The 19,195-nt window shown below is 44.3% G+C and overlaps 1 protein-coding gene across 2 annotated transcripts in view; it reads left to right on the top strand.

The window, feature by feature from the left end:
- ITIH6 (inter-alpha-trypsin inhibitor heavy chain family member 6) overlaps positions 1 to 19,195 on the top strand; it is a 119,383-nt gene that overhangs the window by 65,895 nt on the left and 34,293 nt on the right. For both annotated transcript variants that reach the window (XM_068248359.1, XM_068248360.1), the window contains 4 exons: positions 11,493 to 11,603; positions 13,601 to 13,848; positions 17,558 to 17,727; positions 17,822 to 17,938. In XM_068248359.1, the coding sequence (XP_068104460.1) occupies positions 11,493 to 11,603; positions 13,601 to 13,848; positions 17,558 to 17,727; positions 17,822 to 17,938 (646 nt within the window). The remainder of the gene's footprint in view (positions 1 to 11,492; positions 11,604 to 13,600; positions 13,849 to 17,557; positions 17,728 to 17,821; positions 17,939 to 19,195) is intronic.

Consider the following 19,195-nt stretch of genomic DNA (forward strand, 5'->3'; position numbering starts at 1 on the left):
ATTCGGGCGCCTGAGGCAAGTGGACAAATCGGGCGCTGCCATTCACTCCCATAATAAATATCGTTTAATGGGCGCCCGACAGGAAAAAAGGGCGCCGGAGAAAAATAACGTTTTATAAGCGGCGCCCGGAGACTTTTACTGTTTTATAACTGCTTCTCATGATTACACATTATTTTATGATTTATCATTTTTTAAACATTATTTTTAAACGAAAAACAGTACAATCTTTTTTAAAACATTATTTTTAAACGAAAAACAGCACAATATTTTTTTCACACGTTATTAATGCTTATCACAGGGGGGTCTTAGGTTTAGGCACCACCAGGGGGGTCTTAGGTTTAGGCACCACCAGGGGGGTCTTAGGTTTAGGCAACACCAGGGGGGTCTTAGGTTTAGGCACCACCAGGGGGGTCTTGGGTTTAGGCACCACCAGGGGGGTCTTAGGTTTAGGCACCAACAGGGGGGTCTTAGGTTTAGGCACCAACAGGGGGGTCTTAGGTTTAGGCATCAACAGGGGGGTCTTAGGTTTAGGCACCACCAGGGGAGTCTTAGGTTTAGGCACCAACACGGGGGTCTTAGGTTTAGGCACCAACACGGGGGTCTTAGGTTTAGGCATCAACAGGGGGGTCTTAGGTTTAGGCACCACCAGGGGAGTCTTAGGTTTAGGCACCACCAGGGGGGTCTTAGGTTTAGGCACCAACACGGGGGTCTAGGGGTTAGGGGTAGGTACAGGGAGGGTTACTTACTATTTTTTTTTAAACTTTATTATACGTTTCAATTTTTAAACGGAAGATTAACGTTTTCACAATTGCCAATTTCATGCACATTATTTAATGATTTATAACTTTATAAAACATTATTTTTAAACGAAATATAGTACATTATATTTTTAAACGTTATCCATGTTTATCGTTAAAAACCCCGCGCCCTTTTATCCCAGCGCCCCTTTTTAACGTACGCCTTATTAAGGTGTTGTTCTATAGACTCATCTTGTATTAGTTTTCATATGTGAGGGTACAGGCTAGTGTTGTACCCTATTTTTCTCATTGAACTTGATGAACATGTGTCTTTTTTTTCAACCCAAATAACTTTATAGCTAGAACTAAGAGTGCAGACTAGGATGACCCAGGATCTCAAGTTTGTAGATTTTACAACTGAATAAAGCCATAAGCTGTTCTATGGGCTGTTAGAGCTCTCCTTCGTACATGATTTATCTAGTTACTTTAAGCCATTTAGAGAAAGCTTCCTTGCACATTTGAATGGTTAATATTGTGAGAATTGTCAGTAATTCAATACAGAAAAGTTATTACCACATACGTAGAGGTTTCTTGTTGAGTGCTGCCATACTTCTTAGCAGCTGGCTGTGAGCAGCCCTTAGTATAACTCATGTGGCCCCCTGCTTTGTTATCCCTCAAAATTAATTACTTTCTTCCATCGGAGTTCACCATAACAAGTCTAAGGCTGATTTCCAGGAATTTTTCCCTCTCATGCATTACATAATCCCCTGCTATGCTGCTGCCTGTATGCTCCGAACATGAATGTTTCAACGGGTCCCTTTTTTCTGTGCAACGCTTCAGTCACGTGACTCAAGGCACTGGTATAAGTTTAGAAGTCCAGTCTCCAAGGAAATGAGCATTGCGATTTCCCTGATTCCTCTATGGTGACGCAATCCACAATTATATGAGCACCGACTTCCACTCTTAAGCTCTGTCCACATTTTTAATTACTGTTAGCTGAAATTATAGAGATTGTTTGGGCGACAGATTTTATACAAGCCTTGTACACACAGTGCTTAGTTCCTGGCCAAGCAGTGAATTCTTCTCTATGGAGAGAGGCGGAGGGTGTGGACATTCACATGCAGGGTGGTCTCCTGCTGAAGGAGCTTCCTTTGAGGTCCCTGCAGGGAGAAAAAAGTATCAGGCAAAAGTGATCCATCTCACTGTATTTGCTGTGGGGAGGACAGCAACATCAGAGGCACGCTACATTTTCAACCAAAATGATCAGGAATGATCTTTTTAAATGAGGACCATCTAAAGTATTTACATATTGAGTTACAGATAGAGTTATGTACCGAGGTAAAACCATGCTTGCTTGAGAATGATAATCATGGAAATTAGAAAGATGGAATGTGCATGGATAGGTTGGCAGGAAGCAGGCCCGGTCCACCCATGATGCCAAGTGAAGCAACTTCCTCAGGCGGTAGAAGTCTGGGGACAACACAAGGCAGAAACAGGAAGTGAAGAGAGTGCCTGGCCAACCTATACTGGGGGCAACTGTACCTTTCTAACCTATACCGGGGGAAACTGTACTTAGCTTCCAATACTAGGGGTCCCTATACCTGGCTACCTACCTATACTGAGGATGTTTTTTGGGGGGCTCACTGCAGCTATAACTTGCAGTGCAAATTGTCGATTGCTGTGTGATCATTCCAGTTTGGGAGGAGGGAGCGGGGGGCGCATCCTCACAAGTTTGCCTCAGGCAGCAAAAAGGCTAGAACCGGCCCTGGCAGGAAGTGAACAATCTGTGTTCCAGATGGCATCATTCCTAGCTCTGATAGGACGTCCACTCCACCAGAAAGACCTCCCCAAATAAATCTTTGGAGCCACCAAACAGGTAAATGTGTCAGCATGCACAATGCACTATAAAGGTAGATGTTCAGCCCCATCTACACAATACGATTCTTTGTGCGATTCAATTATGATTCTATTTACGATCTGATTAAATCCGACATGTCCGATCGGGATTCGATTCAATTCAATTTGCCATTGTTTTGCAATGGCAAATAGAATTTAATCGAATCGAATCCTGATCGGACATGTCGGATTTAATCGGATCGTAACTAGAATTGTAATTGAATCGCACAAAGAATCTTATCGTGTAGATTGGGCTTTATTAGTTGTTTACCAAATCTGCTAGTGTATTCCTGCCATACATGTTAAATTTAACTTTTTTTTTACGATAGTGGTTGTTTAAAACATTTAAAGTCTTTATTACAAAAGTAGTTGCTGAAAAAAAATTACTTTTCTGTTTGTTTAGACTGATAAACCTGTCTAATTAGTTGTTATCAGCAACTATAGAATCTGCATATTGTGAGCAGCTCTCCATATAATATAGACTGCGGCTTAAAGGGAACCAGAGAGGAATGCATCTTTAAAATAGAAAAAGATTTTATACATACCTGGGGCTTCTTCCAGCCCCATAAGCCTGGATCGCTCCCACGCCGCCATCCTCCGCTTCCTGGATCCGCCGGTACCGGGCCCGTCACTTCCGGTGGACGCGGCCAATTGTCCGCATCACAGGGGCTCCCTCCATACCTGTACGCAGTAGGCAGCCACACGCGTACCTGTATGGAGGGAGCCCCCTGTGATGCGGAGAATTGGCCGCGTCCGCCGGCCGACTGGCTGACTGGCGGGATTGACGGGACCCGGTATTGGCGGATCCAGGCAGCGGAGGACGGCGGCGTGGGAGCGATCCAGGCTTATGGGGCTGGAGGAAGCCCCAGGTATGTATACTTGATCCTCTCTGGTTCCCTTTAACCCCTTCAGTGCCTTCTGCAGAAGTGAAGCCAATTACAATTTCAGGTTTTTTTTTAGGTTTTCCATAAATTTTAATGAATACTTTTTTTTACCTAAAGGTTATGGTGCGGTGGCTAATATTTTAGAACAAAGAGGAAGTTCTGAATTTAGTTCCACTTTAAAGGACAACTGAAGTAAGAGGAACATGGGGGTTGCTATATTTATTTCCTTGTAAACAATACCAGTTGCCTGACAGCCCTACTGATCTTATTGGTTTTAGCAGTATCTGAATAACGCTTGAAACAAGCATGCAGCTAATCTTGTCAGATCTGACAATAATGTCACAAACACCTGATCTGCTGCATGTGTGTTTAGGGTATATTACTAAAAGTATTGGAGGAAGAGGACCAGCAAGTCTGCCAGGCAACTAGTATCGCTTAAAAGAAAATAATTATGGCAGCCTCCATATTCCTTTCTCTTCAGTTGCCCTTTAACTTACGTCAGAAATAGCTACAACAGGTGCACTTTAAATACCCCAGATGTCATCTTTTTATTCCCGTTTAGCAATAGAAATCTCCCTAGATGTTTTGGTCACAGTGCCAGTTTGCTTGTCTCTGGGTTGTTATAAGAGGGAGGCATTAGCAGAAAAGGTTGCTGCCGTTTTCTTAAAGTTCTGCTGATGTTGGCCACGGAAAAAGAACTCAAAAATAACCTCGGGCTTTGAAGTGAGCTTTGGAAAGTGACCAAGGATACACAGAAGAGGGGAAGAAATGGAGCACAGCATCCGAGCACACACACAACTCCCTGTCACAAGGAAAGGGTTTGTCACTCAGGCCAAGTTAATTTTGGCCAAACCCTGTCCTTCTCAAGTTTATGCTGGCCTGGCATCTATGCGTGTCTCTCTCAAACTTCAGTTCACTTGGAGACCTGCAAACAGAGGAGTGGCTGTTTCAGTTGCTTGGCATTTTTTTTTAAGGAGAGAAAAAAAGAAAGAAACTCTCAACGTTATTTGTCCTAAATGCTAGTGTTTTCCTTAATTTGAAGTCAGGGACATTACCAATTGGACATGTTGTTGTCCTCCTGAAGTCCATCACTAATTAATGCTAGCAGCCACTCTTTAAAAATAGGGGACTCAGCGAGGTTCAGAACAGAGTGTGCTAGATTGTGATTTACCACAATGAATAAGTATTGTCTTTTTAATTAGATGCAGTTCTTTCATTACGCTTTATTCAGAGCAAAAAAGTGTGGAGGGATTTTTTTTTATCTTGTGGGAATTAGAAATTCAGAACAGCTTACTTACTACGGAACACCCAATTGTTGTTGTAAATAGATTTAAATGCCCATCTGCTTTTTGTGCAACATAGAGCAACAGTAAATGGGAAGAAGCAGTCATTTGTTGGTATGTCTACCAAGCTTGTAACTACAGCTATAACCATTGCTGACCGAGCAACTGGTAGAGGTATGAGCAGCACATGTGGAGTTCCATTAGTGCACATGTTTACATACAGTTAGAACCAGCTTTAGTAGCATCCTGGACATTTGACGTCCATGAAGTAGGAATTGGGGCTCTGTACCAAGTGGTTCTTTTTGTGCTTCCTCTTCTCCTCCTCAGGAGAAGCAAGAAGCTTTGAATTGGGATGATACCATTTATTGGCTAACTTGGAGATAAATAAAAAGTAAGCTTTTGGCTGATAAGCCTTCATTGGACTTAGTTCCTGCAGGAGCTAAGTCCGATGAAGGCTTATTAGCTAAAAGCTTACTTTGTATGTATCACTTAGTTGGCCAATAAATGGTATCATCCTGATTTAAAATGTCTTGCTTTTACTGATTGCTAACACGGTACAACACTCTATTGCTTCTCCTCAGGAGAGGAATGCAGGAGATCTTTTGCTTGAGGCATGTTTGCAGGTAGATGCTGAAACAGAATCAGCTTTATTTGCCACGCGCTTGTGGTACACATGGCATTGGCATTTGTATAAGACAGACAAATTGACAAGCATGGCAGACAGACATAGAGATTAAAACATTAAGGTGTGGAACAAATAATATAGTGACATCAAAGTGATGATTACTTTCCTCAGCATGCTCTTGCGATTGTGAATTGTTATATAGCACTTTTGTATGATCTCCTCTTCAATAATAATTGTTTGCAAAAAAAGATATTAAGGTGTTGGTGCAGTACTGCACAACGATGCCTGGAAGGTTAGAGTAGAAGGCTGGGAATTTTTCTGGGGGACTGTTTTTTTTATGGGGAAGATGCTGGAGTTCAGCAAGAGGACTGCTTGGGGGGAAGAAGGTGCTCCTGCGCCTGCTTTGTTTGGATGGGATTGTTCTGTAGTGGAGGCCCAATTATTTATTTATTGTTTTATTTATTGTATTTATAAAGCGCCAACATATTACGCAGCGCTGAACATTAATTTAGGTTACAGACAATATTTAGGGGTGACATACAGCAATATGACAATACAGGAATACAAGAAAACCAGATCACACACCATAGTATGAGTACAAGGTAATGCTTAGTCAGTCACTGGATGGAGCATGGAGATTAGGCAAGTTAGGTTCACTCAGATACATAGCATGGGTTCACAGTAATGGAGGTGCAAGATCAGGTAGGACACAAGAGGAGGACCCTGCCCAAAGGCTTACAATCTAGAGGGAGAGGTAAGGACACGAATGGTAGGGGACCAGAGTTCAGCTGTAGGTTTAGAGCACTTGTGAGGGGTTAGTAGGCCAGAGTAAAAAGGTGAGTTTTGAGGGCTTTCTTGAAGATGTTGAAGGAGGGGGCTGTCCTAATGGGTTGAGGTAGGGAGTTCCATAGTGTTGGAGTAGCTCTTGAGAAGTCCTGGAGGCAGGGCCGGATTTGTACTTTTTTCCGCCCAAGGCCAATTATACCATCTGTATGGTTGTTATCTCTTTGTGCCCCAATGAGAATTTGCCTTACTTTCCATCATTGGTGTCACAGACAATAGCTATTTTAGTAATATGCGTATAGATTAGAAGTTATATTTTGAAATTTTATGTCATGCTTGCCATCTCATTAATGATGGACCCATTGCGTCACCATGAGAGTTATACTGATGTATACCTGCAGGATAGAGCTAACAGGTCTTGCAGGGATGGCACAAGTACAGGACAGAGAGTTCAAATGTTAAAGCTGTTCTTGTAGATAGGGATGACTGCATAGAACAGCTTTCCTGCCCCTCACTGAGCCGCCCCTAAACTTCTGGTGCCCTAGGCCATGGCCTATGTGGCCTTGCCAGAAATCCGGCCCTGCCTGGAGGCGTGCATTGGACTGGGTGATGCGGGGGGGCGGTTAGGCGAAGTTCATTGGAAGAGCGGAGTGAGCGGCTAGGTGTGTACCTCTGAGTAAGATCGGAAATGTAGGTTGGACAGGTTTTGTGGACAGATTTGTAGGTCAGACACAGTATCTTGAATCTGATTCTGGACTGGATAGGAAGCCAGTGGAGGGATTCTAGGAGGGGATCTGCCGTGGTGGAGCGATGGGAGCAGTGGATAATTCTGGCTGCCGCATTCATGATGGACTGCAGTGGGGCTGTTCGGGTCATAGGGAGACCAGACAGCAGGGCATTGTAGTAGTCAAGGCGGGAAATTATGAGGGCATGGATGAGGAGTTTGGTGGTGGCAGAGGTCAGGAAAGGGCGAAGCTTACAGATGTTACGAAGCTGGGAAAAGCTGGTAGTACTGCCAGGTGGGAAGGGTCATGCGTATTCCTGGTGGCCCTGGTCTTCATTCTAGAAGTGTGGAAGAGGTCCAAGGGTGGCAGGGCTGATCCAAATTATCCTCTCCACAGCATTGATTACTCTTTGGAATTTGTACCTGTTGCTAGCGGTTACACCTGCAGATTATGATGATGGAGGAGCAGAAGATGGATTCGATGGTGGAAGTGTAAAAGCTGGTCAGCAACTCTCGCGGCATTCCAAATGTTTTCAGTTGACGCAGGAAGAACAACCTGGGTAGGGTGGTGTCTTATAGGGGAGGACTCTTAACGTGCACCAATATACCACCACTTTACTGGTTAAGGACTGTAGCCGGCCTTTTCCTATTTTTACACTCTGACTGGCTTACAGTGATCACAGGGCCAGGGGCCAATAAAATTGTCTCCTGACCAACGTACGGAATTCAACTGTCATTCGGACAGCTGAGCAAGCAGGCTGCACAGGTTCCAGAGCAAGGACTGTGTAGTGCCATGCGATTGAAATCTACGTCCTGGCAGGGATAAGAGGCAATAAACAGTACAAAGTTTTCAGTTACCAAGGTCCAGAAGTGGTTAAGTAAGTCGCTGGACAAGAAAGACAGAGTTGTTCTATTAGGAAGAGGAGGCTGCACAAACAGTAAATTTAGGAGGTTGCTAATCAGGGGCTACATATGAAAGAGGAGAGCTGTCAGTTGAAGGTATACACAATGGCGTAAATTCACCAGAGGTTACCAAACTATTTATAACATCGTCGGTAATTTACCTCATGTGGTAACTCAAAATAGCAATTCTCCAGAAATATAGGCTGAAATACTGACAGGTCGAAATTCATGCGAAATTTGTGCGATAGATGGTAGTTATTTGTTAATTTTTCTCAAAATCACAATTCACCAGGGAAAAAAAGAAGGGGTGACTATTAGTTATTTTAGATCTATTTTTCACCTATATGTACCTAGCGATATGTGGTTTTTCTCACAGCTGCTGCACCTCACTCTGCAGCTAGTTTACTAGCAGCACACAGTAACAGCTTATACTGTACATATTTCAGGCACCAGAGAGCAGCCCATTTACAATATTAAGCATATTAAGCATTATTACGCATTTACAATATTAAGTGGATGGGAGAAACGAAAGAGGAATTTGGATACATTTTTCATCGGGAGGGAGTGTGAAAATGTTTCCAAATACCTGCTCCGTTTCACCCATCCACTTAATATCGTAAATGCTTAATGTCTCTTTATATAATATACCTGTGTCTCTGCGTCCGCTATGTCCCTGTGTCAGTGCTTTTTAGCACTGCGCATGTGCAGGGAGGGACGCAGAGACACTGAGGAGAGCTGAGGGAGGATGGGGCCAGAAGGGGTGGGGGTGTGTGCGCACGCATGCGAAGTGGTGACAGACCTAGCCCGTTTTTTAAACAGGCTAAGGTTACTAGTTGCTTAATATGCAGAACGGAGGGAGGGATTTGTAATGGAAGCAGGGGGTCAAAAAACAGGGAGGGAAACCTTCTGCAGTCACGTGCTGGTAATAACCTCCTCCTCCTACCCACAATACTTTAATTCCAGCATCCAGAGCGGCAAAGTATCGCATGCAAATCATTAACACCGCATAACTACCGACCTTTTTTCGCTCGGTTTTTGCATCCATATCGCTCCATTATCGCCTACTACCGAACACTCTCCTAACTATCCTCGCACAGTGGTGAATTGGAAAAAAAAATGTTAAAATACCGCATGAGGTAAAATACAGACCTTTTATCACTTACTAACTCTCCTCTGGTGAATTGAGGCCAATGTTACACAGAGAACAGAGGGCTTGCTTGGGATGTGCAAGCCGTGGTTCTCCAACAAATTACGGCAACTGCGGAAGCACAAAGAGGTTGCAAGATTACAGGAGGGCGAGAAATGACCTAAAGTGAGAACTGAAAGCTGCCAAAAAGGAGTACGCTGAGAAGTTGCAGCACAACCTGCGCTCAAATGACTCATGGGCTGTATAGAAAGGGCTCAAGGCTGCCACAAACTACAAGCCTCCCCCCCAACGGGCACCACCCAGCACTGAACTAGCGGAAGATCTTAGTAAATTCTACTGCAGGTTTGAGGGTCAGGCAACACCTGGGGAGCACCTAGTAACACCTACTCCCCCTCCGGGCCCTAAGAATGACGCCAAAGACCAATTCCCCCCCCCCCCCTCCCCTTGGTGGTGGGAGAGACCGAGGTCCTGCGCCTCCTGTCAACACTAAACGCCAGGAAAGCCTCTGGCCCAGACGGCGTGTCCCCTGTCTGCCTGAAAACCTGCTCTCGGCAACTTGCTCCCATCCTCTCCTCCATCTTTTCCAGGTCACTAACGGAAGGCATGCTTCAAAAGGTCTACTATCATACCGGTCCCCAAGAAGCAGGGTGTTTCCGACCTTAATAACTTCAGGCCTGTGGCACTGACGTCCATCATCATGAAAACCCTGGAGCGCGTGGTCCTATCCATCCTGAAACTCTCCACCTTGCCCCTCCTCAACCCCTACCAGTTCGCCTACAGGGCAAAAAGGTCCACAGATGATGCCATAAACATCTGCCTGGAGCTTATCTATGACCACCTTGACAGATCAGATGTGTATGCCAGAATACTATTCCTGGACTTTAGCTCGGCCTTTAATATCATCTGCCCATGCATCCTCCAGGATGATCTAACTGCACTTGGTGTCCATCCCGGCCTACGCCTGTGGAGCACAGACTTTATCACCAACAGGACACAAGTCGTCAAGTTGGGCAATAGCCACTCAAAAGTAATGACAACAAACACTGGTGCACCACAAGGCTGTGTCTTGTCGCCACTGCTGTTCTCCCTCTACACGAACAACTGCAGATCCAAGGCAGACTCTGTTAAGGTCATCAAGTTCGCTGATGACACCACCATTGTCGGCCTGGTCACCAAGGATAATGTCCAGGAGTACTGTCAGCAGGTGGAGAGAATCTGCCAGTGGTGTAAGGAGAACGGTCTAGTGCTAAACACGGCAAAAACTGTTGAGCTGATCATAGACTTCAGGAAGGGTGCTTCCACCCCACCTCCCATCTTCATCGACGGCATGGAGGTTGCGAGAGTACCATGCGCTCGTCTTGTGGGCATTACCATCTCCAATGACCTCAGCTGGAGAACCAACATCACTGCTATCCAGCGGAAAGCCCAGCAGAGACTTTACTTCCTACATCAATGGAGAAAATTCGGCCTGGCCCAAGAGGTTCTAACAAGCTTCTACTTCACGCCACCATTGAATCGATTCTCTGCTCTTCCATCTTGGTCTGGCCTAACGGTGCCAACGACAAGTACAAACTACAGATGGTCATCAGAACTTCGGAGATGATTATTGGGAGACCCCTCCACTCACTTGCCCACCGATACAACAAAAGACTGCAATCTAGGGCACTGAGGATCGCAAACGACCTTTCCCACCCAGGAAACCGCTATTTTAATCTGCTCCCATTGGGCCAGAGGCTTTGGGCCATCTCAACAAGGACTGCTAGGCACATGAACGCATTCTTCCCCTTGGCTGTCAGCCTCCTAAACTCTCTCCAAATACTCCCATCAGCACTCCCACCCCATCAAGGATCACGGCCTGAGCTGTGACACTGCCAATCAATCAACCAACCATCCCTCAGGTCTGACTAACTCTACGTAAGACAGGATCTGTGTTCGGACGGGAACCACAGGATGATCTGTCATGAACGAACGATGTAAATGGTTATTGTTGTTCCTCTGCTTGATGTTCTTGCATGCTTGTGAACCTATTATGTATGTCTTCTTTTTGAGCTCTGTATTGTGCCAAATCCAATTCCGGGCATAACCCTGTTATGCTTGGCGAAAATAAACGATTCTGATGTGAGGGAAATGATGCTTCCAGCCATGAGACATGTGGTTCCTTTTCAATCTCTGTGCAAGCTCCTTATTGTTGAACAACATGGCTTATAGTGGCCCTGCTACTGCTAGCAAAGCAGCTAGCAGGGTGTTTCCAGAAGTTCACTGGGGTTTACCTTGCTATACTGTACCAGTCTTAGGTATCTGCACAAACTACAGGTGAGCAAGGCAGCATCCACTCATTCAAGAATGATTATTTGTTGACCTATTTGTGATCATTTTTGCATGTATTTAATCTCCTGGTAATAACAATGTGACATATTTGCTGAGAAAAAAATGGTATAAAGACTGATAAAAGGAAATCATCAGGACCTAAAAGTCAATGTCATTAATTTAAAAAAAATGTTTTCCTACAGGACAGTGAATGGCAAGACACATATCGCTGAAGTTAAGGAGAAACACCAGGCTAAGAAGATGTATGATGAAGCAAGAAGGCAGGGGAAGACCACAGCTCATGTAGGAACCAGGTATAAATCCCAGCCTCCTTCACCACCTTGTCATTAAATCTACCCACATAAAAAGCAGGAAAGATCAGAAGGAGGAGTTCTTTCAGACAAGACCAGGGGAGCGTTGTGTATTCTTGTAGCCTATCTGCAGAGACTCCATTCCACTAGCCAAACTTTCTTGGCTGAAACCTGACCAACAGACAGATTCATAGTCTGTAGCCTGCAGTGCCTATGGTAGGCAATCTGTAGGTGAACCTCCAATCCCAGTGATTCCACCATAACAATCCTGTTGTTCCATGTCCTTTCCTACTAAGTATCTCAGTATCTCATCTTGCCTCTGTTTCTAATACTCTTATGCTGGGTACACACCATGCATTTTCCCGCTCCATCTGCGGGTCGATCGGGATCGATTCGACTATTTCCGACATGCTCGATTCGGGCTTCGATCGTTCCTGCCATTGATTTTGCATACTTGCAAATCGACGGCAGGAACGATCGAAGCCCGAATCGAGCATGTCGGAAATAGTCGAATTGAACCCAATCGATCCGCGGATCGAGCGGATAAAAGCATGGTGTGTACCCAGCGTTACCCATAGACCCTGAACAAGCATGCGGAATAGGTGTTTATGACTAAGGTCTGACTGGATAAACGGCGAGCCTGTTTCAGGTGTGTGATTCAGACATTAATGCAGCCAAAGAGATCAGCAGGACAGCTAGGCAACTAGTATTGTTTAAAAAGAAATAAATATGACAGCCTCCATATCACTATCACTTCCGGTGCGCTTTAAACTCTGGCCTGGCCTTCAGATACCACAGCCTTGGTCACACACTCTTTGCTGCAGAACAATGACATTTATATTCTTCCACCTTTGTTGTGCACACCCACTCTTTGTTTCCTTTCACTCTTCAATTTCAATGGGTTCTTTTTTGAGAACTGCAATGGTGCAGCAATACAGGATAGAGAGATTCCACCATTGTTAATAATCTCACTAATATTATAAATGTGAAAGTTACGATGTTTGGATGTTTGTTACTCAATCACTCAACAATGGCTGAATGGATTTGAATGAAATTTGGCACATCCATAGTACATTACCTGGAATAACATATAGGATACTTTTTATCCCCATAACCAAAAAGTGGGCGGAGACAAATACAAATTTCACGGGGAAAATATAAACTGCAGCCATTCTTACACTGTTAATGGCAGGGTTCTCAAACTTTGCACAGTTGGTCACTGGGTGACTGGGATTAATATTCAGAAAAGTGGGTGGGGCCTACAAAAGCCAATCAAAATTCACCTATTGATTTTCAAGAAGAATACTTTAATTGCTGCCGTTCTTGCATTGTTAATGGTACAAGCCTCAAACCTAGTACAGTTGGTCATTGGGTGACTGGGGTTCAAATTCAGAAAAGGGGTTGGAGCCACAAACAGCCAATCAGATTTGTTTCATTTTAATGCAAATTATTGATGCCAAAGACCACAAAGTTAACATACTAGGTTATTGAGTAATTGACTAATTATGTGTTAGGGTTAAAAATAGTGGGTGGGGCCAACACCAGCCAAATACATACCCAGGCAATGCCAGGCCATCAGCTAGTAATAACGGAGGCTGAATGGAGTAATGGTTAAGGGCTCTGCCTCTGACACAGGAGACCAGGGTTCGAATCTCGGCTCTGCCTGTTCAGTAAGCCAGCGCCTATTCAGTAGGAGACCTTGGGCAAGACTCCCTAACGCTGCTACTGCCTATAGAGCGCATCCTAGTGGCTGCAGCTCTGGCGCTTTGAGTCCGCCAGGAGAAAAGCACGATATAAGTGTTCTGTGTTTGCTTGTTTGTTAATATAAGGAGACACACTGCAAATGCTCTCTATGGTGGGCAGCACTTATCAGATAGCCTTCAAAATCTACTCACACTGCTTTTTTGTCAAATGCCACAACTGCGAGACTGTCTGCTCAATCCTCCTGTCACCTGATGATTAAGTGAGATGTATAGCTAACTGGGTTTCCATCACTGCAGGGACAGGGAGACAGAGAAGTTCCGTGTGTCGGTGAATGTGGAGGCTGGTGGGGAAATAGCCTTTGCCCTGACCTACGAGGAGCTACTGAGAAGACAACTTGGGAAATATGAGCATGCTGTTAGTGTGAGGCCTGGACAGATAGTACAAAACCTTACTGTGCAGGTGACAATCTCTGAAAGGACAGGGATTGAGTATGTCCGAGTGATGCCTCTACGCACCAACCGCCTGATCACCAACAATGTGCGAGGTATGTGATGGTCTCTGATAAAGTGCTAAAGCATCCTTAGATCAACCCAATTGTTAAAAGGGCCTTTACTGAATATTACAGCTTATTTTTGCAATATTCGTGGAACTGAAGTTAGTTTTAAAACAAACTGTTTCACTTACCTGGGGCTTCTGCAAGCCCCCAGCAGCTGTCCTGTCCCGCGTTGGTCCTCCACGATCCTCCGTTCTCCTACCGCCTGGTACTTTCCTTTTCACCGCCGGGCCACTGCGCCTGCACGGCTCTGGCCACACGTACCCTTCTTCGCGTTCCGGTCCGCAATATCGCTATTGCAGACAGGAAAACATAGAGAAATGCATCCTATATGTATTTAGAGAGTTTAGCCTGTCAAATCCCCCCCCCCCATCTGTGACTAAACACAAGTTGTAATTTGATCATTCAGCTGTGCCAGCTGACTGCCACTGCAGAGCAATTTGTAAACACAGGGTGTTAACAATCTGTTTGCTTCCATGAAAGCAGGAGGTAGACACTGCAGATGTACACCTGGACTTGTATCAGCTGTAACAACATTTTTCTTTAAAAGTTATTATTCTGTTGCTTATGTTTTAGAGCAGAGAGTAAGTTCTCAGTTCAGGTCCTCTTTAACAAATTACTGGAGTGGGGAAGGGACAGTAAGCTGCTTCTCCTATAGAAAGCAACAAGACTAAAGAGTAAGTGGTGGTATAGCCACAAAATTACATAATCTAAAGGTGGCCACACAACATACAATTTTTTAAATATCTGTTCAATTTCAGAATTGCAAAAATAAATGTTAAATTTTTCCTCAATTATGATAAAAATGATTGGAAACTCTGAGAAAATTGCTAGGGTGTGTATATTAATAAATTGACAATCCAACACACACCATACAATCTTTAGTAAAAATTGAAGAGAAATATCTGGCATTTTGGATCGATTTAAATCGAAAAGAACGGGAAATCGGATTTTTCAGTCGACTGAAACAAAAGCTTTCGATTTTTTCGAGAGATACGCTCGTTTTTTATCGAATTACTGTAAAATCGGATCATTTTATTGTATCGTGTGTGGCCACCTTTAGAACTTTTGAGGTGGATTGTGTAATTGTATACGCTTTATTCTGTTTGTTTTCTTTTTGTGGAAAGTCTTTTGGAAGAGTGGGCGGCAAATGGAAGTTGCGCTCAAATATTGAAAACAAATTGAAAGCTGATTTAAGTAGCAGCTGCCATGTAACCTTCAATAATGAAGGGTTATGCACCCGGGTCACAATAATTGATTGTATCCTAAAGGCCCGTACACACGTTAAATAAATGTGCTCGACGGGAATCGGCACCCCATCATCCCTCGGGTGACATTGCAGGGCAGGGACTACGCACACGCATTTCTTGCTTGCAAGAGAGCGAGATGTTCTATTTAGGGACGATCAATGAGATGCAAATATTTCCGAATTCATGCAGAATTATGTAAATTTTTATTCAAATATATGTAGCCGGGAACATCAGACTTGGAGAAGGACTTGTGAATACTGGTTCACGTTACGGAATCATATACAATGCCAAGCATTGATAGCTAAACAAATACAATTCTGGAATGCATAAATAGGGAAGGATTATCTCAAGATGCTAGTATACTACTCCCTCTGTGTAAATCACTTGTGAGGCCACGTCTGGAGTATGGGATATAGTTTTGGGCACCACACTATAGCAAGGACATTGACCTTCTAGAACAGGTACAAAGACGGGCAACCAAATTAATCAGAGGAATAGGAGAGCTCATTTACCAAGAAAGGTCGGACAAACTCTGCTTATTTAGCTTGGAAAAAAAGGCGACTGAGAGGTGACCTGATTAACATGTATAAATACATCAGAGGGCAATACTTTGGCAGATGAGCTTTTTGTCCCTAGGGTCGTACGACATACAAGGGGACATGTTTGCTGGTGGAGGAAAAAAGTTTTTGCCATCTATTTAGAAAGGGGTCCTTCACAGTGAGAGTGGTTAAAATCTGGAATATCTTACCTCAGGAAGGAGTTATGGCAAACTATATATTTAACCCTCCTGGCGGTATATTAAAAACCGCCAGGGGGCAGCGCAGCCGTTTTTTTATTTATTTATTTTTTTATATCATGTAGCGAGCCGAGGGCTCGCTACATGATAGCCGCTGCTCAGCGGCATCCCCCCAGCCCTGCCGATCGCCTCCGGCGATAGGCGATCAGGAAATCGTCGTGACGTCTAAGGGAGTCCCGATCCACCCCTTGCCGCTGCCTGGCGCTGATAGGCCAGGCAGCGCAGGGGTCTAGGAGGGGGGGGCTGTCTTGCGACGCGGGTAGCGGCGATCGAGCGCGGGGCGGCGGCGATCGAAGTGCTGACGCAGCTAGCAAAGTGCTAACTGCGTTCAGCAAAAAAAAAATTATTCAAATCGGCCCAGCAGGGCCTGAGAAAACCTCCTGCGCGGCTTACCCCGAACTACGTTCGGGGTTACCGCCAGGAAGGTTAAAGAGGGCTTGGCTACATTCCTTTCATTAAAGGGCATCCACGGCTAAAATTATTAGGTAATTCAGAGAAGAGTTGATCCAGGGATTTATCTGATTGCCATCTGGAGTCGGGAAGGAATTTTTACCTTTTAAAGGACCACTATCGCAAAATTTCTAAAAAAAAAAACTAAAAAAGCTTTATACTGGAAATAATGCTAGTAGAAGGGAAAGTGAAGGGTTAAGAATTAGTTAAAACATAAATCACCCTGCTGTTTACACATTTACAGCAGCGTGAATGTGAGTGTTCTTCCAAGGGAGGACAGCTCCTATCTGCTCAGCTAACATCACAGGAAGAGACAGTTTTACTGTTTGAAAAGCTGTTAGCAGTCCAAAGTACAGTCTAATAAACTTATCTTGGAGCTGTCCTCCATCGGAAGAGCTGTCACATTCACGCTGCCCTGAAAGTGTAAACAGCAGGGTGATTATTTTTTTAAACTAATTCTTAATCCTTCCCTATCCCTTCTACTAGCATTCTTTCCAGAATAAATATTTTCTATTTTTAATTTTTTCAGAAATTTCAGATAGTGGTCCTTTAAGGCTAATTGGCCAAGGCCTTGTAAGGTTTTTTTTTTCGCCTTCCCCTGGATCAACAGAGATATGTGCAGGTTCAGGATGGTTTTTTTTTCTGGTTGAACTTCATGGACGGATGTCTTTTTTTTTTTTAACCAAACTATGTAACTATGTAACACAGTGCAGTGGGCGAGTTAAGTGGGGAGAACAAAGCTGTTGGGCATTCTAGGCAGAGGTGGACGTTTTTCATATGGCTTGTGAACAGGCCCTAAATGCAGTATAGTTGGAAGCTCAGTTGTAACAAAGCTTTATTCATACTCTTTCCCATCCGGATGCAGGGCACAAATGATACAGTTTTCATGTCAGATCGATGGGATAATTCTGATAATTTTCCAACATGTCCGATCTGCTTCTGTTCTGCACAAAATCAATTCCTTTCTTGATCGGAAGGGGTGGGAGGGGTGGAACACGTATACATTTGGGGGGAGGGGGGGTGACAGCAGGACAATTTCCAATACACTTTATGCTGCAACCTATTGGAAATCTGTGTGCGTGTATGGGCAGGCAATAGATCGGTCTTTGATTAGAGATCTATCTCATGGTCAATCTGGTGGCACATTGACTAATTTATGGCCACCTTGAATGTTCACCTGTTTAAATGTTTATCTGTTTTGTAGGGGAGACAGCAATGCCTCCGTCTACTGAACTTGAGAAGACCCCACACTGTGCCCGAATTACTTTTCGACCAACTCCTAAGGATCAGGCTGCCCACTCCAAGCCTGGCATTGCAGCAGATTTTGTTATCCAGTACGATGTGGCCTCAAAAGACCTGGCAGGAGATGTTCAGGTATATATGTGATATCTCACACACAAGCTGCTATTTGTCACAGGCGGTTATAAACATGGAAAATCACCCGCCGTTTCTCATGTCTGCCCACTAGATATACAATGGATATTTTGTCCACTATTTCGCTCCACGAGGACTTCCAGCCATCCAGAAAAATGTTATCTTTGTCATTGACGTCAGCGGCTCCATGTTCGGCACCAAAATGAAACAGGTGAGACCTTATGTGAGATATAAAAGCTAACGTGTCCTGTGCAAAACACACACAGCCCTGCTATGTGTGACTAGATCTGATAAGAGGCAATGCATGGTGCTAAGCTAGGTTGTTGACTGTTTGGAAGAAACCGTCCGTTACCAATATTAAAATGAAACAGGCAGACTCGTGGATTACTGGGAGTAAAAGCTCTACGTTTTTCTTCTTGTATCCTATAACTATGCCAGATTGGATCCATTAAACCGATCCATATTCTAATTTTTTTAAAAACAAAAGTTTGCTTCTTAAAACAGAAAGTATTTGCGATTATTCAGATTGGAGTGAGCATATGAGGTCTCCCATGATGCATCACTGCTATATATGCAAATCATCCTTTTTTGTCCTTGTGAGCTAGCCACACCTCCAGAACCGCTAGAATGCAATGAGGTCTCAGCATGTTAAATATACAGAGCCATAAGCTGACACATCATTGTATTCCAGCGGTTATGGAGGTGTGTCTAGCTTTCATGGACAACAAAGGATGCTTTGCATATTCAGCAGTGATGCACCATAGGAGACCTCATATCCTCACTCCAATCTGAATAATCGCAAATACCTACTGTTTTAAGAAGGCAAACTTTTGTTTACCATAGCATTTTAGTAAGAGGGCTTTTTGGTCCATTGTAGCCCCTTACACACTCTGGTTCACCATGAGCTTGCTGGGTAGTCTGTAACCCATTTTTTAACACTACAGAGGATGAGCACTGTGCAGGCGCTGAACTCATGTAAACCAGAGTGACGTCCACTGTTGCTATGGGGAGGGGAGGAGGGGTGACAGAGTGGCTTTGGTGGACAGGGTAAGGAGGAGAGAAGTGCACTCGGGGCTTACTGACTTGTACACCTGCTGGAGTATTGGATGAGACAGTCCTGAATGGCCACCTTGACCCACTTGTATCTTGCAAGTGCAGGTAGCCTAAGAGGTCTGGCCCCCTCCCCCTCCTTTCCGGTAAGATGTGGGCCCCCTGACCTTTAATAAGATGTTGTGTCACCTGCCCCATATCCCAACAACCCTCCCTTCCCCTACACACACAGCAGAAAACTGACCCAGAATTGACCAAATTGCTGCTCACATTATGTTGTCCTGCTCAATGCTATTTGGACAATGATACCCCACTTCTTCCCCTCCCCCATCCAGCCCACTCGGTAAAAATGTATAACCACATGCAATTACCCATTCCTATCAATAAACTGTTCAAAATCAGAACCAGAAGTTTATAG

The sequence above is a fragment of the Hyperolius riggenbachi genome, chromosome 8 (genome assembly GCF_040937935.1).
Source record: "Hyperolius riggenbachi isolate aHypRig1 chromosome 8, aHypRig1.pri, whole genome shotgun sequence".
Taxonomy (NCBI): domain Eukaryota; kingdom Metazoa; phylum Chordata; class Amphibia; order Anura; family Hyperoliidae; genus Hyperolius; species Hyperolius riggenbachi.